Source organism: Miscanthus floridulus, chromosome 18 (genome assembly GCF_019320115.1).
Source record: "Miscanthus floridulus cultivar M001 chromosome 18, ASM1932011v1, whole genome shotgun sequence".
In the NCBI taxonomy this organism is placed as follows: Eukaryota; Viridiplantae; Streptophyta; class Magnoliopsida; order Poales; family Poaceae; genus Miscanthus; species Miscanthus floridulus.
The window spans coordinates 97,006,219-97,026,325 of record NC_089597.1 but is presented as its reverse complement, the minus strand read 5'-3'; the positions used below and the strand labels follow the sequence as shown (position 1 = coordinate 97,026,325).

Sequence of the window (20,107 nt, the reverse complement as noted above, 5' to 3'; positions counted from 1 at the left end):
CATGATTATTAGTATATGTCCAATTAGCTTTGTTCCAAGGCCCAAAAAGACTAGATGTACAAGTGTATACACATATGTAGAAAACCCCTCAAGTAGAGGGAAAGTAAATATACATCTAATAACGATGTCCCCAATCGGCCGCCCATGTTGAATCCTTGACCGTCTTTGTATGGTGTGGGAGACCAGGTGCCGGAAGGCCGTTCGCTCAAATGAGTCTGCCTTGTGGCGATCCGAGTGGTCCGCTTTCAGCCTGGCTTGTCCAAGTGACAATCGGTCAGTCGGACCTGTTTAAAATTAAAAAAAAATACTATATCAAGATACTGTTTAACATTGTTAGAATATTTTTGTAAATATTCTAAAGCATGTATCATTTTTATAAAGAAATAAAATGATTATTTAAAAATACCTTGGGTGAATTCACTAGTTGTATCATCAAGATTTATAGAAAAAATCTCATGGAACTCTATAAAGTATAAACATGATGAAAGTTCTGAAAAAAATTACTTAGAACAAAATTAAACTAATTATAATTCGGAGGGTATATATAAATGCTTCACGTTCAAAAAAAATTAAAATAAAAGAAGTAGAAACTAAAGGGAAAGGGAAAAAAAACAAACATGCTTGAGCCTGTTGCCTCCAGGCGCCGACTGGCCCACCTATGGCTACATGCTGCACTGCCCAGGTAGTTAACCAAACACACCCGAAATACCAACATAGATAACATCACTTTATTTGAATTTTGAACGCTGTCATCAGTACACATATACGTGCAGCAACAACTATTATACAGTGTTGCAAATTTACAGTACAAAATATACAATAAATCAATGATCAATTTACAAATACATCACCTACCAAGAAAGAGAATGACGAAAAAAAAATCAATTCCATCCAAAGAATCCTTGTTATCAAAATTCCAAAATCAAAGGGGGCAAACCAAACCATTTGCTTTGTAACAAAAGGATTTATACGTGCTGTACATATATACACCTAGCACCAGCAGCAGGCCCTTGCCGTTGCCTTAGCACCATTGCATCTAGACTACGAGTCTAGGAGAGTTCTTCGCTGGACTGGGCCCCTTTGGCGACCTTGACGAACACGTCCTCCATGGTGGTGTCCGCGAGGCCCCACGCCTGGACCTCCACCCTCTTCTTGAAGCTCTCCACGGCCATGAACACATCTGAGATCCTCGCTTCCTGCTTCGGCAGCTCGTACTTCTGTGTCCCAGACAGATGGTACACCTTCCTGGAGCTTGGTGAGAGCTTGCGCACCAGATTTTCGACCTCTTGTTCGAACTCGGGCAGTGTTGTCATCGTCAGCACATAGTACCCTCCGTATCTAGCTATGAGCTGCCACATGATTCTGTATGTCAATCTCCGTTTGAACAGAGCTGTTGCAACCATAATCAAGAAGTATATATAATGTTGTGGTATGGGAATACCTCTTTGGGCGTGCCTATGCACTGGAGGCTTCCATCGACCATGATACACAGTCTATCACAAAGAGTTTCGGCTTCTTCCATGGAATGCGCTGCAAAGGTGCACAAAAATAAGTACAAAAATCTGTGGTCAATATTACAACAGGAGAGCAAACTATGGACAAGCAAAAGCTATGGAATGATCAAAGTTTTCTTGTCTGAACATTACTGGTGAGAATGATTGCTCTATCCTGCTTTGCTTGCTTCACAGCGCTCCAGAGACTCTTCCTAGAAGCTGGGTCTAATCCAGTGCTTGGCTCATCCATGTACACGACCTGAGGCACAATTAGGAAGTGTCAGAAGTCCCTACATGTATCTTTATGGAAATGTGAGATTCTGTATAAAGTAGTACTTTAGCATCTCCGATCAATGAGATGGCGACACTAAGGCGCCTCCTCATGCCACCACTGTACTTCTTCACTTGCTTATCAGGAGCACCCCCATGAAGCAAATTTACACTCCTTAAAGACTCATCAACAGCCTGCAAACATTGTCATTGCTGTAAATTTCTTCTCAAAGCTGAAGCTTCACCAAAGAAAAGTACATAACTGTTTCACATAATCCAATAGGAGAATGTAAACAGAACAACAATTTCACAACATCCAGTTTTACGGGAAGGAGCAGACCACACCCCCGGTTTTTTTATTAAGAGGATGCAGGGCTCGAACCTAGGTCTCTGGACTAAGAGCAAGCTCCAGTAACCAGTCGCCCACGAGAGCACCTGCATCCCAAAGGAACTAATTGGTTTCATGTAAAATGTTATATGCTATTTTATTATCAAATTATGTGGTACTTCCTTTGTTCCAAAATGTAAGGTATTTAAGTTTTGTCCTATGCCAAACTTCTCTAACGTTGGCCAAGTTCATAAAAAATATATTAACATCCACAATACCAAATAAATGCACCGTCAAGATGCAAGTCTCTCTCAACTCACTGTTGATGCTAGAGCACTCAAAGAACGCAGTAGGATTGGTGCTGCAAGACTGCGGCTTTTGTGTTTATGTTGCCTAGCAAAGAGTTTACATGGTCAGCAAGCCATAAGTCCATAACAACCGGCCAAAGTGGTCCTATTCTCTAGCTCACGACACCACTACGCAACTGACCCACTAGCTCTACTTCCTGAAGACCAGGACAACTAACCAACTGCTAACAAACCTGAACAGAAACAACTGAATGACTTTGAAGCAACTGAAAGACTAAAGGACTCTAACAGACTCAACAGTAAGCTAGTAGAATGTGCAGGGAATACTTCCATCACAAGACATATTTTATCGTGGATTTAATGAAACTAATTTGATGTTGTAGATGGTGTGCATTTTTCTATAAACTTGGTCTAAATAGAGAAATTCAACTTAGGAAATTGAAACACCTGACATTTGAAACAGAGGGAGTAAGCAATTGATATACATGTGAATATGTGATTACTTACGAGATCCAAAGACGAACCACTAAGGCCCTTCAGTCGGCCATAAAACTGGAGATGTTCCCTGCCAGTTAGCGTCTCCCAAAGCATACTGCATTCAAATAAAGACAGCATTGTTTAAATTGATTCTTTTTTTTTTGTCCCGGACAAAAATATTACTCAGAACATTTCAGCAATAAAGAAGTGCATATCCTACTCATTCTGTGGGCAAACTCCCATGCTGCTGTATATCTTTTCCATGTCATTTTGTATGCTGAAACCCCGTACAAATGCGTTTCCTGATGTTGGCTTTACAAACCCAATCATCTGGCAGGCACAAGAAGGATGGATCAACACCACAATGGATTTGCTATGGTACTTCTTAATAACTGTGGACCGTCCAATTTAGTAGATCATGATGGTTTTGATCACTTATTACCTCCTAATCCTAGGAGGTAATTAGAGAAATATATATTTATATATCTTTTATTCTGGAAAACAGTGAAGATAATTAGGAAACATAGGCAAAATAACTTGGAATTATATCTAAGATGCATGTGGTCAAAGATCCCAACGTGTAACCTTTTTTTCCCAACAAATATAACTCTTCCTATTGTGTTCTTTTGTTGGAACATAACTCTTCCTTGCAATGTTTTTGTTTGAACTTGACATATGTAATGTATTTGTTTGAACGTGGCATAAGTAATTTTTCTTTTCATGAATAATGTGTCAGACAAAGGCGACACTTAGAGGTGGGCATGCTAATGTGACTTATTGTAATAGATGCATGACATTTTATTTATCATTTTTCTAATGTGAACAAAGGTAAACATGTGTGAAACAACTTTTTTTTTGAGCGAAATGTGTGAAACAACTTTGGAAAAATAATGTTTGTAATCATAACGTTGTGATTTCCTTTTTAAAAGGATGGCTCTATACTTTTTGAAAGTGTAATTTGGATGAATTATGCAATACTATTCCATTTATGATTTAGCTACCGTACAAGACAGCAATGAAGAGATAATCATGCAAGATAGAAGAAAACATCTGGTTTGTTGCCGTATGGATTAGGTGCCGTGACTGTGTGCATGCTCCAGTAACCATTACGGCAAGGAAGGTAGGGGATGGCCCGAGATAGCCGTGCCTTTTATCTTTTTTCCTGATTTTTAATTATTTTTTATAGTTTCATCTCTATAAATCTGGTTGCTCATAATAGATGTTGGACAGCGGATCGCTTAGCTCACCGGGGTCTCCCTCACCCTGAGCGCTGTCCTTTGTGTGACCAAGCAGCAGAAACCATTGATCATCTCCTCATTCTCTGTGTCTTCACAACAGAATTCTGGTTCAGTTTCTTGTCACAAGTTGGCCTGCAGTCCCTCTCCCCTCAGCCCACTGATCTCTCATTTTTTGATTGGTGGGATAGAGTAATGCTACTAGTGACATAATTTTGCAAGGAATCAATTCTCTCATAATTCTTGGGGCATGGACTATATGGACTCATTGCAACAGGTGTGTTTTCGATGGAGCAGCCCCTGATATTGCAAGAGCCCTGATCATTGCTGGAGAAGAGCGAAAACTTTGGTCGATGGCTGGGGCTCGAGCAATTTCCCTCTTGACTGCCCCCCATTCAGAAAGTCAGGTTCCTAGTGCTGGTGTTGGTCGCCCTTTGATTCAGACATGGGCGTGCTTGTATCCTAAGGATCAGAGAGTTTGGTGGAGTTTGGCGTGAGTTGGTGTGAGTGAGGGCTTGCCTTTTTGGCTGGCCTGGGGTGTGTTGTATGGGTTCTTTCCCATTTTTACTTCTTAATACAATGATGCGCAGCTCTCCTGCGTTTTTCGAAAAAAAATCTTTTCTATAAATCAAGAACTGTGATTTATTCATGCTCTTACCTCCTATGGGGAAACCGGAGTACCATAGCAAGGCCCATACCACAATATGGGTTGGGAAAAAAAGACAAGTCATTTGATAGTCTTCATTGTGAGATTTGAGGAGCTTGTGGTTCAAGAAAGGCTAAATTTCCTGGCAATGTGTGGCTCAAAGAAAATATAGAAGATTGCGAAGAAAAATACTAGGATGAATTAAATTCTAACTAATCTGTTTTAAACAAAAATAAAGCATGTGAAAAGAGTGGACTAGAAATTATTCTATTATTCACAATCAATAGAGCTTAGATAAAGTGTATCATGTAGAGGGATATGATGACAAACCATGCTAATAAAAGAGCTTTTTCCAGCTCCATTAGGACCAAGAATACCAAGGCACTCTCCATAAGGCAAAGCAAGTGATACACCTTGAACCGCAAACTTATCAGGGTTACCATCTTTTCCATGATATACTTTTTTTAGGTCATCACAGACAACAGCATAGCCACTAGTTTGTTGCTGTAGCACTTGATCAACAGTCTCTCTCTGAGGCACAAATAAAGTAGTACGGTGACATCTGAGACTCAGATTTGCTCACAAATGATATCAATGAAGTTGCAGACTAAATTTTATTCATAGGAAAAATATATATAGTTATTTAGAGTAGTTCTTTTTAAAACAAACCAAGCAGAAGAGCTGCCGATTATATTAAAAAGGAGATAACTTAGACTAAGCAAATACAACAAAGCAACAAAAGTTATTAGAGTAGTGATAGATATAAAAATAATAATTCAATAGCCAAAACCAAAAATTTTAAAGTACACCTAAACAATACTGGGAGGTGGAAAATTTTTAAAGGGGAAAAATGGCTACATAATAAGAAACTTACTTCTTTGATAATATCTAGCTTCTCCATCTCTATGTGAACATCCTTATCAGCTATGTCATTAACAGTTATCCTTCTTGAAGTGGGGTCCTTCTTTAGGAGATGTTTGATTATAGAAAGGAGACTAGATCTGTGTCCAACTGAAGAAGCATGGTCAAAATAATATGCAACAGGAAGCAAAACCAACCATTCTAAAATAATAATGATTAACACATCTCTCATTCCATTCGTGTGGTCATTTAAATCACTCCATCGCATGCCAGGGTTTCCTGTTTCTGAAGATCTAACAGCATACTGGCCAAGCTCATATAGTCCTCGATATAAAGAAAATGCAGGTATTATCTCCAGAACTGTAATCCAGTGTCCTGTAATAGCATGGAACAAATATTATGCTATAATTTTAGATTGATCCATCAAAGAACCACACCTGAAACATTTTGGAGAGGAGCAGGAAATGCAGCATCTACTTTCTTATTATTCATTCATGATTAAAACCATAATGTGATCTTATGATGACAATTGACTTAGCAATACAGTTATGTGAATTTTACACAAAAAGAGACTGTAGTATTTTAAAGGGATCACTAAACTTACTTGGGAATTTTCCCCCTTCAATAAAATTGCGAATAAGATATCCTGCCATCAACCCTGACCCAAATATGTACAGGTACGCAATTGCTGATAGCAATAAGATAACAAACAAAAAAACATCACATATCTTCCATAACTGAACAAATTGGTATGAACACAGAAATAAAATGGTGCAGTTTTGTTATACCTTGAGCAGTGTTAACTTTCCAAAAGAATGATGAAGCTAGGAAGGCCAATACAATCTGCAGATTAATGAAGCTGAAAAAGAAAACAAACTGTATACTGTAGTCGTTTATCTTGAAAAAGTTCACACCTGCAAAGTAACAGCTGAATTAGATAAACAGCTTCAAACAAAGTACATTTTTGTTAAGATGATCATTGTTGGATATCGTACCTATGACGGATCCGAAAATGACAAATACAATCAGATACAATGTGGAGAAAATAAGGAAGTACATATAGTATATAATCCAGTAAGGGCCATCCCCAAGTCCATGCATTTTCATCATTGTTCGGAGCTTGTGTTGCTTCTCATATACAAGGTAGGTCAGCATAACCTGAATTGTAGTTCGAGTATTTTTGTTATTGAAATCATGAATGGAGTTTAAAAGTTTTTGTGATGCACATTGGTATTCTGTGTATATAATATGTTACTCACAGAAAGAAACCAACTCCAATAACATCATACCGGAAAAAGCAAGACAACAACCCATTCGAAAAATAGTGGACTGGCGACAGCAGAAAAATCAAATGTCAGACGGGTGGCTTGCTTAGGCATTTCTTTTGTGAAGTCGAGCAACATATTTACGCCTGAACCTCGAATAAGTTGGAGATAGGCATTTGATACCTGAACAGATGTCAAGATAATGTGTTGTTATTTGAGGGTAACTGACTGTATAGGTTCTTTGATTGCATTGAAAAATGAGCAAGTAAGAGTAATAATGTATCTTTGTTTTTAAAAGGTGAAATCATTCTAGCAATAATGAGATTAGTTCCATAATTAAAAATGTTAAACAGAAGATAAACTTATAACTGAAGCACACACAAAAGCAAATGACCCTACTAATATATGTTAAAAAAATATTAAAAACTATATGGCTGTGCATGCTCATCAATTCATCCTTATTTGAAAGGGTTAGCATTTTACAACAGAAAATCAACCTTTTCAGTGGGTTAATAGGAAAATAAATATGAGAACACTTCAATTTTATATCAGTGAAGTAAATGACACACACCGCGTTCAATGAGCGTGGAATGCGCAGAAGTGCAAATGGCATTGGAATGAAAGAGGCATTCTCATACGTCGAGTTATACAAAGCAAGGACATTAAAATGCTTCTCGTTGGAGTCTTGGAAATCATAGCCTGCAGTAACAGAGGTGGTTAGAGGTACTCATGTTTTTTAATGCTCAAATATTGCACTATAGCACGGTAAGGGGAGGTGACATACCCATCGCAATTTCATTTATCCCTTCAGCAGTTTTCCCTTTCTGGTAGCCCTGAAATGTTTCCTCATTAATTGTTGCTGAACTGTTCTGCCACAAGGGTAAACCTTGAACACATTTTATCTCTGCCAAAAATAAGTTGTTCAAGTTTGAAATGCTTGTAAACAAAATATCCCCAACAAGACAAGAAGCATGTAAGTATGACAATAAGAGGATGAAAAACACTCTGGAATGAAGAAAAATCAATGATAATTATGAGAAGACAATGCTGGAAATTGCATGGCCCAGGATTCAGGATAAGGATTTTTTTCTCAAACTATGCAGGAGAGCTATGTATCATTTCCTTAAGAGAGAAACAGTACAATGAACTGTGTTTGAAAAAAAATGGACTTGAACAAGAGTTCTGATGCTTCTAGATTTCCCATGAAACTAGGATAATGAGGGAATTCAGCCCCTTCCTCAACTCCTTTGGCACTCTTACGGAATAATCAATTTTTTGCCTTTTTTTTATACACTCTGCCAACTAGTAAGGCCCATGGCAAGGAGGTTGGTCCACTTATTTCTTAGGGGCCACTATTAAACTAAAAGACAAGGAAAGAATACAATACCTTTCTGGGAATTAACAGAACCGACGGTAATTGGGATTGTAACTGAAGCACTGGACTTGCATTGTGGTTGAAGAACATATATAGGTCGAGCCGAGATAAAAGCAGGTTCAACAAATCCTGTAGAAGATCCTGGTACATCTGTACCCTGGATTTATATATTAGAAAGTTTTTTTTTTAATTTTCATTCTTGGCAAAGCATTGATAGAAATACTAGCACAGAGATTTCAACTTACAAGCAAAAGACTTGATATGCTTGTGTAATCAGAAATATTTAAAAGCGGTGAGCTTGTGAACAGGTTCTGCATGATACCTGACAAACAAAGGGGTAAAGTTGAGCAGTTGACTCTTTGAGGAACATGGTTAATAACTAAGAATCCTGTATTAACTGTATTTGGGGAATAAAAGAAGATGGTACAAACTGCTTACTATTAGATAGAGTCCTGTTTGCTCCAGCAAAGGGTATACTGACAGCGCATGATTGTGTCTTTCTACATGATTCGTCAGGGAAGCCTGTAAACAAGCCAGAGGAATCCTGCACAGCGCGATACTCTGGGAGGGGTACTTGCACGAGAGAAGGCCATTTTGGAGGATTTGGAATGGGGCAACTAGGTGCCTGATCCAGTGTAGAGTACTGAATTCCACACATACTTTGGCAAGGGCCTGTGCCGTTGACATCAATGCACTTGCAACCACACCTGTATTTTGGCTTATCTAGAAAATTGTTGATGACTCTTTGAAGAACGCTGATTATGAGACAGAGATATATGGGAACTATGATTAACCGAATGGTTCCCTTCCTATTACGTTTCTGCAAGATGACAAGAAATGGAGCAACACCTGTTAGTTTGACTCATACAACCAGTATATAATTAAAGAACTATGGAAAATGCCACTTTGTCATTAATAAACCTGGAAAGGTCGCGAAAAAACATCATTAGAGTAGAAACTTCAGCGCAAGTGGCATTGCTACGTCTTTTGATGTTTAGAAACAAATTTTCATATATTGTGGACAACGATCTCAATTCTTTCCATTTTGACTTACAACAAGTTCCAATCAACATTGAGAACTTGTTTGGTTAGGCAGGAATTCGATCAGAACCCTCTGGATTGGCAGGGAAATCAGTAGATTTTTCATTCTACCTAGAAGTGTTTAGGCCCCATCCCCGTCCTCCCAATCCCTCAACTGCCAAAAGGGCAATTGACCGCAAATATGCCCAAGAATTCAACAGTGGCAGAAACTAAGGACATAAGTTGTCAAAATTATGGAATAATTATGCGGCCCTTCATTCAAAGAGGCACATCTGCACAAAGGTGCAATTAGTCCTTGCCCTTACAATACAATACATCACCATAAGTTCATAAGTACTAACACAATGCTGTTTTGTTTTTCTTTTATTTTGCAAGGAAGATTAAGCAGTACTTTGTGAAAAGGGAATAAGTGGTCACTTCAACCCATGACTTCCTGCAGCACACGACCAAAAGAACATTCTGTAATGACTGTGATCCATAGAAGTCTCTTCCTCAACAGCAAGACAATGAAAGTTGAAACCACATGCCCATTTGGCAAGTAAAAGTCTCTTTTTTTTTTCAGAAAATAGAAACTTCCGGCCTCTGTAGCCACACGTAGCTAAGAGTTCTGTACTATTGCAAAGTCAATAGCCTGTAGTAGCAGTAGCACTCAACCCGAAACGGGAAGCCAATTGGTTTTGGTTAATCCAATTATATTACCAAAAAGAGAGAACACCAGAGAAAAAAAAACTGAGGGAAATGCCAGAGCCCAGAGAGCGATTGGGGATCAGACAGACCTGGAAGATGAGGTTTTTGCGCAGGAGAGCATTGGTCTGCGACGCGAAGCTCGGCGGCCTTGGCACAGCCACAGCCGCCGCCCGCGCCGCAGCAGAGGGCGGCTCCATGGCGCTCCGGCAGTTCTTGGTTCGTCGCTGTTGTTTCCTTCTCTCTCCGTGTACTCGATGGAGGAGGAAGTGGGAGCAACTATTATTAGCCGTTAAGATCATCACTCATCAGAAGAAGGGGGAAATTTATAGAGGCGAATGGACGAGAGATGCTGCGTCCGGCGTCCCGCGTCCCGCCATAGAGGAAATTTTTTACAATTTTCGGGTCAAACTCTGCTGCTCTTCTACCTTAATGGCTGGAACGCAGGAATTTACAGGAATCAATTCAATTTCACAGGAAAAACTCAGGAATAGAAAAAAAATCCCGTATTCCAAACAGCTCATAACTATTTCAGTTTCTTTTTTTTCCTCGAAATAACCATTCTGGTTTCCTGGTGTTATTAGTTGGTGGAAACAATTTGCCAACTTACGAAATCGTGTCAAACGCGCGCAAAAAATTTCCGCATTTTGAAAGTTGCAGTTTTTTGTTAATTATTATTATTATATTACTATTATTACCTGCCCAGCGAGCACCCTAGCGTGTTGGACTTACCTGCGAGCGCTGTAGCAAAATGCCCCGGTTACGCTTTCCATGCGCATCTCAGGTATAACACCGGATTTACTTTTGAAACATTAAGATATAACAGTTGCAACATACAAAAGAAGACAGATAAAACACTTGAAACATGTCTCTGAAGCACTTGCAAAAACACCTGAAAACACTCGAAAACCATTGTAAACATATACAACATCCAGATGAAACACTTGCAACAGACGTACGTAACACCTGAAATATTGAAACATACGCTTGCAACATGCAAGTATATGCGACATCGAGATCTATTCTTGCAATATCCAGATGAAAACACTTGCAACATATGTCTGATACAAATGGAACATTTAGAACATACACTTGAAACATACGTGCATAGCCATTACAACATGTGCAACATCCCGATCTACTTTTGCAACATCCCGATCTACTTTTGCAACACCGATACGAAAACACTTGTAATATATCTCTGAAACATATATTTGCAACATGCCCTTTCAGCGCAACATCTCCTTTCTGCTTAGGAATGGAGGTTTGTCGGCTCGTGGAGTTCACCGGTGTAGAGCTTACTGGTGGCACGGAGCTCATCGCTCTAGGTCCGGTGGAGAAGACCGCGGTGGATCTGGCACGAGCTATCACCGCTCCGGTGGAGCCGCGCTTTGGAGAAGGCCGTGGCGGACGAGAGACGCGACGGAGATGGAGGAAGGCAGGTTGCCGCTGTGGGCTGGAAGCGCGATGGAGATGGAGGAAGGCGGGCACTCGGTTGTCGTGGAGAACGACGAGGCGGCACGGCGGAGTGCGGTCATGGTGCTGTGAGTGTTAAAAACCTACTGGGGAACCGAAGCGTCCGAATATTCGAGATGATACGATTGGGTCGTTGGGCTAGTATCACGACCCGCATACAAGAGCAGACAATCAGACGCCCTCAGCACAATATTTCCGATAATAAAATGTCATCACACGCAAACGACAGTAATTAACTATTTGCGTGATTTGTTTGGAGCATGCGGAAATTCCACAGTATATCATTTACTTATCTCAAGGTCAAGTTCGTCGCAACTATGGACTAAAAAAACTATATACGTGATGTACTTGCAGGCTTGACTTTCCAGTTTCAACACACGTATGCATCGTGCCATCGTCTGACGATTCTTGTTGGCGATACTTCGTCCGTCTAAGACCGCTCTTATCCGGAAATTCCCATTTACGTCTCTGTACGCGGTTCGTTGAATTCTGGAGGTGGTTCCACCTTTTTTTTTTACTAGCTGGTCACGTGTGCTCAGAAAATATACTTGGCTGAAATTGGCTGAAAATATTCTTGGTTGAAATTGGCTGAAATTCCTAAAGGCGTCGTTCGGCTTGCTGAAATTTAGCTGAAATTGACTGAAAAACACTGTTCTGACTGAAACGTTACGAGAGAAAAATATTGTTCCAGCTAAAAAAAAACCGAACCAGTCAGATTTAAGGTAAGCCGAATGGAGACCAACCTAACTAATGATATATTATAACTATTTACTTTTCTGAAGCCAGATTAATTGACATTTTCGGAAGCCATATTTAGTTAAAATTAAGATCAATTGGCTTCTTCTGGAGCCAGATTACATTTTCTTTTAACTATAAGACGGAGGGAGTATATACAAGAAACACCCGGCCGGATCAGATCAGTCAAAGTTGCTGATAGGTGTTGAGATTGGCTTTGGGGCGAAGCAACCGATCGAGTGTCCACGTGGCCACGTGGGACGGGTTTTCATTTGAGATTTGACGTCTCTAAAAGTCAACACGATGCTGCATGATTCCGCAGCTTGTAGCTATAAAAACATAAAAAATGAATTGAATTTTGGAAGCTGCTGTGGTATCCCATTAATTTTGTAAAAAATGAATTGATTTTACACAGGTGTTTCGCTTAAAAAACATAAAAAAATGATGTCATTGTAAAATTCTGAGATTACAGAGTGGATTAAAGAAGCTGTTGTGGTATCCAGTAATTCGGAGAGCTATCTATTTTAGAGATTCTCTAAATTGTGCTTTCTAGAGATTCATTTTACAAAATCTCTTGGAGATGCTCTAAAAATGAATTGAATTTTGTAAAATAAGCGAAACACCTGTGTAGCAAATAGCGAAACTAGCTTCTCCTAATTGAATTTTGTACTGAAGCGGTTGCATCTAAAGATTTTTGGATTTGGCATGCATTCTTTGGCACGGCAGGTTTGCACAATAACATCAATGTTCTTCAAAGATCTCCTATATTCGCAAGGCTGGCTCAAGGTGAAGGTCCATAGGTTAATTATATACTATTAATGGGAATGAATATACAATGGGTTATTATCTCGCAGATGGCATTTATCCATCATGGGCCACATTTATGAATACCATACTAAAGCTGAGAGGTAACATGAACAAATATTTTGCAAAGGCATATGAAGCTTTGCAAGAAGGATGTTGAACAAGCATTTGGGGTTCTACAATCTCGCCTTCCTATCGTTCGGGGGGGGGGGGGGGGGGGGGCAGCTCGTATCTGGGATGCGGATACGCTTGGAGGGGGGGGGGCAGCTCGTATCTGGGATGCGGATACGCTTGGAGACATCATGAGGGCTTGCATCATTATGCACAACATGATAGTTGAGGATGAGCGAGATGATGAAGTTGATTTCAATTATGATGATGTCGGAGAAAAGGTGCAAACATCTCATTCTGATGTACCTGAGCTTGGGAGTAGTGTCGCCCGGAAGCAGGGGGGCACGAGAGCGACAACCGCGGCAAGGGGCGAAGCGCGTGAGGAGGGCGGAGCGTGGGAGACTGTAACACCCTGAATTTTGAACTAATTTAAGAAAATCACTAAAAATTTGAACTTTCTAAAACTTTGCATAGGAACTAATATATACAACTAGCATAGGTGTTAGTTTAGTGGAAATAGGTTCACTTAGGAATAAAACTTAATGTGTGGAATTGTGTCAGAGAATGTTTGCTTGCTTGTGAACATATGGTGGTACACCCGACATGCATGCATATCCAAATTTGAACTCAAAAGCATTCAAAACAAATACATAACAAATCTAGGAAATGGAAAAAGGATTTGGAAAATGGAAAAGCCACCTAGGCTCCTTCTCTCCCTCCCTCTCTTTCAGCCCACAGCAGCAGCCCGCTCTCCCTCCTCCCTCTTCCTTCTCTCCCTCCCGCATTGGGCCGGCCCAACTCGCGCCCAAGCCCAGCCGCAACGCGCCAGCGCCCTCCCCTCTCTTCCACTCGTTGACGGACAGGGCCTGCGTGTCATCACCGTCGTCTACCTCTAGATGATGGGAATACCGCATCACGGCACCTGTCTCAGCCACGCCATGGCCGCGCTCCGCCCACCCAGCACCGAGTGGATAAGATCGACCGCACTCTCGCGAACCTTCCCGGCCCCACGGACGCTCCTCTCCTCCCCTCTCCCTCTCACTGTGGCGCCATCATGGGTAGCCGCCAAGTAACCTTTGTCACGCGCATGGATAAGGCCACACTGTGGTGAACCAACCTAGCCAATTTGAACACGAGCGCGCGGCGAGAAAATATCTCGCCGGCCGAACCGACATTGTCGGCCTATAAATAGGCTCGGCTGGTGACGCTCCAACCTCGCCCTCCTCACTCCGAGCCCTGCTAGGAGCTAGAACACCTCCGCTCCCCCTCCATTCCCCCTCTCCACTTCCCTTTCGAGCTCAGTCTCATTCTTCCCCAAATTGGGAGCCACCGTCGCCATTGGAGCCGTTTTCCCTCTTCTTCTCTGCTGCGTCCTGGGCCAATTAGTGAGGCAGGCGAGTCCTAGAGACTCCCCTCTACCTTCTGCTGTAGATAGTTGATCAGTAGTCGCTCGGTGTTGCGCTGTCGTTGTGCACCTCGCTCCGCCGAGCCGCCATGGCCGACAACCGCCGCCGGCAAGGCTCGGTTAAGCACCACACCATCACCATTGCACTCGCCACTCTCTCGCACCCACATACACGTAGCTAGTTGAACCGATTAGGGCCTCTAAGGCCGAGTCCACCGCAAGGCACCGCCTTGTTTCCCTCCGTGAGCCGCCACCGCCACCGCCACTGTAAGGAAAATGGACCCTTGGCCCATTTACTTTGGATTTTGGTGTTTGATGACCAACACAACCAAATTGGACTAATGAATTTGCAAGTGTTTGTTTTGTAGTCCAATAGGGTGCAAGACGTGACTTGGACGAAGGCGATGTGATGATCTGATGATCAACACCTCAAGCAAGACCTTAGAAGCACAAGAAAAGACCCAAGATGTCAAGCAAAGTCCAAGCATGAAGATAGGAACCAAGCCGTGCGCAAGATCATGAAGAAACGAGCTCGTAGAGGTGACCGGACGTTGGACCGGACGCTGGAAGCGCGACCGGACGCTGGACCGGTGGCTCGACAGACAGGCGACCGGACGCAAGGACCGGACGCTAGCGGCAACCGACCGAACGTAGGAACGCAGCGTCCGATCGAGTACAGAGAGGTTCTAGGCGCGCGAAACTGTGACCGGACGCGTCCGGTGGCAGGCGACCGGACGCTGGCAGCGTCCGATCGGTAGTTCACGGCTGCAATGGTTGGGACGACCGGACGCGTCCGGTCAAGACAATCTCAGCGTCCGGTCAGTAGCAGAATTGCGGGAGTTCGACCCCAACGGCTACTTTCTCAGTGGGGCTTATAAATACAACCCCCAACCGGCCATTTGAGGGTGTGGAGCTGAGGAAACATACCAAGGGTGTTGATACATTATTTTAGTGATCTCCATTTGCATAGTGCTTAGTGTTTCATCAGGTGATTAGCGTAGGTGCTTTGCGAAGTGCTTAGGTTGATTAGACCACCGCTTATGCGCTTGCTCTAGGTGTATGCCTAGTGTTTAGTGAGGTTTGCATACCTCTTGCCACTCCGTGCTTGCGAGCACAAGAGTTGTACATCGGAGGGGCTTGAAGTCTTGCGAGATCGCACCAACTGCGTTTGTGGTGCGGCCGCCACTGTGTACCGAAGGGAACAAGGCCCGCGGTGTTTCGGCCAGAAGCTTGATAGTGAAGACGACAGGGAGCATCCGGGAGAGGCTTGCCGGAAGGCACGTCGGAGACCCACTTGCGCGTGGGGAAGGCCCGAGGCTATCCACGGAGTTACCCGACCAGGAGCTTGGCCCTTGCGAGAGATTCCTTGTGAGGGGCTCCAACGAGGACTAGGGGGAAGCTTGCGCACTTCTCGATACCTCGGTAAAAATACCGGAGTCATCGACGGGAGTTTGCATATCTCTACCTTGCTCTTTAAGCTTCCGTATTTACATTGATCATTTTATTATCATTTGCGGTAGAGATAGCAACACACTAGCAAAACCATAGTTGCACATCTAGATAGATTATCTTTTGCATAGGTTTTGCTAGAGGTAGAAAAAGAGGCCATGGTTTGAAGTTAGAATTTTAAGTTGCCTAATTCACCCCCCCCTCTTAGGCGTCCACGTGTCCTACAAGTGGTATCAGAGCCGGTTGGCTCATATTTGGACCTTTGGCTTAACCACCGTTGAGCCGACGCGAATTAGAGTGGTTGGGATGGATACCGCTAGGCCTCCGCAATTTGATGGCACTAACTTCTCATACTATAAAGCAAGAATGGCTTGTCATCTTGAGGCGGTTGATTTGGGTGTATGGAGAGTCACTCGTGACGGGATGAAACCCATCAAGAATCCCGAAAAACCCACAAAGAGTGATGAAAAAGAAATGCATTTTAATGCTAGAGCTAAGAATTGTTTGTTTGAATCATTTAGCATGGATGTGTTTAACCAAGTGTTCACCTTAAATACGGCACATGAAATTTGGTTAAAACTTCAAGAGCTCCATGACGGTACAAGTAATGTCCATGAGCAAAAACATTGTCTAGCTAAGCAAAAGTATGATTCCTTTGCTATGAATGATGATGAGCTTGTTCGTGATATGTATTCTCGATTGAATCTAATTATCAATGAGCTCCATTCAATAGGATTATTAAAGCTAGATGATGCGAACATTGTGAGGAAGATCATCTCTGTTCTACCACAAAAGAAATATGCAAGCATCATCACCATCCTTCACAACATGGAGAACTTGAGCACCATGACCCTGGGCATTGTCATTGGCAAGCTAGTGGCATTTGAAATGTCACGTAAGATGGGTCAAGGAGAAGCATCTTCATCAAGCAAAGGCAAAGCTCTCGCTTGTAACGAAAAGAAAAAGATGAAGGGCAAGAAAGTTGAGTCAAGCTCAAGCTCAAGCTCCTCAAGTGAAGAAGAAGAAGATGAGGATGATGATGATGATGAACAAGATTCAAGTGATGATGATCGATCTTCCTCCTCCACCTCCGACCTTGATGAAGAATCAATCAAATTAATCAACAAGGTGGAGAAGATGATCCAAAGGCTCAATTTCAAGGGTGTGCCCATCCAAATTCAAGATCTCATTTTCACCAATCAAAGAAATGAGCAAAGAAAGAGAGGATGCTACGGAAGTGGTGAGATGGGGCACTTTGTGGAAGTTTGTCCAAATAAGCCCACACCCAAGACAAAGAAGAAGGCGTGTTGATGCAAAAGTGGATCTGCAAACACAAAGGGCTAATACCCGAATCGATATCCAAAGCGTGCCAGTCGATTTGACCTGCTAATCGACAAGGATGAAGATACGAACACTTTGGTCCTGACAACAGCGATACGCCCGGAAGTCACGGCCAAGAGGTGCTCACGCGGAACTCGAGAATCGCCGAAGGTCGCACTGAAGCGATGCAGCTCGCCGAATCAATGAGAACTCGTAAAAAAGGAAAAATATGCAAATTGACGAAGTCGCCGAAAAGTAAGTAGATGCAAATAGGAGTAAAAATTGGTTTTGATATTGATTGATCTATTCTTACATTGCCCCCCACTCCATATTTATACCCTGATCTAAAGAGACACAACCGAACACAACTAGGACACCAAGCCCATATCTAAGGAAACACGTGACTCTTACATGAACCATACTCTAACAAATATAGAAAAGGAAATCAACTCCTATCTATTTCCCTGTCCGCCTCAATTACGATGAAAATCTCGCCATCTTCCTTCCCATCGGCATATCCCCTGTTTCATCGGCAGTAGTTTTCAAGTCTTCCTTCATCGGCATACTCACTGCTGCATCGGCAGTAACCTTCAAGCCTTCCTTCATCGGCATCGACAATAACACCTCCAACCTCATCGGCAACGCCCGAGTCTAAACCAACCTTTCCATTGACCATCACCAGCTATCGGCAACCATCTTTACAAGCTGGCTTTCATCGGCTATCAAAGTACACAGTAACTTTCCCCTTGCCGATTAGTCCACTCCGATCATTATCACGTACAAAAAACGGTGTCAACACATGCCCCCCAATTTCGGAGTATAAAACCATTAATGCTCCGAAATTTACTCCAGATAACGCTTGCCTTTGCCCGATTACCGTAACTCATTCTCCAAGCCAAAACTTGATTTGTTATCAAATCCAATCAAATCTAATCTTGATTCACGCACTTCAGTAAATATCGCACAATCGCCAACCACTCTTGCCTTGATTATGGTTAAGATACCAAAACAATAACCCATCGGCAAGATCTTAACATGATAATGCTGCCATTTTCAGAATTAAAATATCCTGTATCGATATCTCTTCCAAGTCATGATTACTTTTCATCAACTCATCTGTACAATCCCCTGATTATCGCGTGAATAGTTACCATATCCATCTGAACCGCCTTGACCTTCAGCCTCCAATCCTTGGCATTCTCTCTCTCCGGCGGCGACTCCGACGAACAACTGCGCGACCTCAACCAACAAGAACTCTTCTCCGGCGCTAACTTCAAGTCTCCGGCTCGTACCTCCATCTTCCTCAAGACAATGGCCATCAACTTCGACGTCCCCGCGGTTCGCTCCACTTCCATTACCTTTTACTTTGATCTTTTTGCAAATTCATTCAGTTGGTGATTTTTCCTTTCTTCTGTTCTCTGGATTCTATAACCTTAGGAACTGCGCAACAAATTAGTTATCCCAACCGATCAGCCGCACGTCCAATGCCTTGGACCAATGGGCAACCCAGATCCAACCGATCTGATCAATGCAGAGGTTAACAGAATCCCCTTTAGAGCCCAAAATTTCTCTCTGAATTTGTGGAAAGACACATTCCGATCTTGGCCCAAAACCACCAAAGGGTGGAAAGATTGGTACTTGAGGGTTAATAGATCGATGCAAGTATACTAGGCAGAACGAAAGTTAGACCAATGCATTAGGCTATCTATTGCCGATATGCAGAAAAATGAATCAATGATAATTGCAGCTGCTTATTTCTGGTCAGACACGACCAATACTTTTATGTTTGGACATGGCCCAGCTACTCCTACCCTTGCCGATATCCACATGCTTACTGGCTTGGACACCTCAACTGCCGATGAAGGCTCCATCTATGGTAGAAAGTCTAAATATAGGGTGAATACCCGCAACATCGGCGGTTGGACGGGATACATTCAAGAATACCAGAAGACCGGGACACTTAACCAGAGGGAACATGCCACATTCCTGAATATGTGGTTAGAAAAATTTATCTTCTGTGGTCGATCAGTAGGACCAACCAACGCCTTCCTCCCTGCAGCTGAACTTTTGGCTAATGGCGTAAGGTTTCCTCTTGGCCGATACCTTCTGAGCTCCACTTATCATCTTCTTCATCAAGTGTCTCAGAAACTTTTGCTTGGCGAACCCATCGGCAACCTGGGAGGCCCGTGGTGGTTTATCAACATGTGGCTGAATGCCCATATGCACAAACGTTTGCAATGGGACTTTTTTGCTCAACAATTCCCACGAGAAATTGCTGAAGACTATGTGCTTGGGGATGATGAATCGGCAACACGCTCACCCCTCAATTTTGGTGAAGCCATAATTGTCCTTCCTGGAATAGAAGCCAACGAAGACCAAATCGGCAGATTCTTTCAAAGCTTCTACAATGGTCTTTCTCGTGATCATAGGGCCTGGGTGCCTTATATTGACGAAGAAAACAGATTCCCCCTTCTTTTCAACTTTGCCGATGACACTCTGAATCAAGATAATGAGCTCATGATGGCTATCATCACTCCTAGGGCAATTCCAGTAAACACATTCGGCAGCGGGAAAAACACCAACATTACGTATGAATTTTACAACCCATCGGCAGTATCCCGCCAATTGGCTTTTGGGCAACTGCCAATCAAACTCTGCTTTGCCGATGTGATCAAACCCAGGGAAACAATCACCTGCGGAACAGATTGGAACAAGGTAGTACAACTCTCCCCCGATGCCGATACTACAGATGTTGATATATCCACCTGGACACCAATATCTTTCATCACCGAGTCATATAAGCAATGGTGGCGAGAGTGGAAAG

At 42.5% G+C, this 20,107-nt stretch overlaps 1 protein-coding gene across 2 annotated transcripts; it reads right to left on the bottom strand.

Moving 5' to 3' along the window:
- Positions 1-732: 732 nt before the first annotated feature.
- LOC136520926 (ABC transporter A family member 7-like) lies at positions 733-10,302 on the bottom strand. 2 transcript variants are annotated; one of them, XM_066514608.1, is made up of 18 exons: positions 10,076-10,302; positions 8,697-9,078; positions 8,504-8,580; positions 8,271-8,415; positions 7,668-7,787; positions 7,455-7,582; positions 6,908-7,066; positions 6,614-6,776; positions 6,407-6,532; positions 6,223-6,306; positions 5,632-5,993; positions 5,088-5,288; positions 3,097-3,206; positions 2,907-2,991; positions 1,830-1,958; positions 1,647-1,752; positions 1,442-1,530; positions 733-1,349 (listed from the first exon to the last, which is right to left on the bottom strand). In XM_066514608.1, the coding sequence occupies exons 1-18, from the start codon at positions 10,283-10,285 to the stop codon at positions 1,050-1,052; spliced, it is 2,976 nt and encodes a 991-aa protein (XP_066370705.1). In that variant the 5' UTR covers positions 10,286-10,302; the 3' UTR covers positions 733-1,049. The 2 variants fall into 2 exon arrangements, with proteins under 2 accessions (XP_066370705.1, XP_066370706.1); XM_066514609.1 differs by having other exon boundaries at positions 1,213-1,362.
- Between the last annotated feature and the right edge of the window lie 9,805 nt (positions 10,303-20,107).

What these genes read in the sequence shown, in the direction of transcription:
- LOC136520926 (XM_066514608.1), bottom strand. Translation starts at nt 10,285, where the DNA reads ATGATCTTAACGGCTAATAATAGTTGCTCCCACTTCCTCCTCCATCGA. An exon ending in TTGTTGTCTTGCTTTTTCCG is followed by an intron (nt 6,777 to 6,907) that starts GTATGATGTTAT and finishes ACTACAATTCAG; the next exon opens with GTTATGCTGACCTACCTTGT. An exon ending in TGAAGGGGGAAAATTCCCAA is followed by an intron (nt 5,994 to 6,222) that starts GTAAGTTTAGTG and finishes ATGCTATTACAG; the next exon opens with GACACTGGATTACAGTTCTG.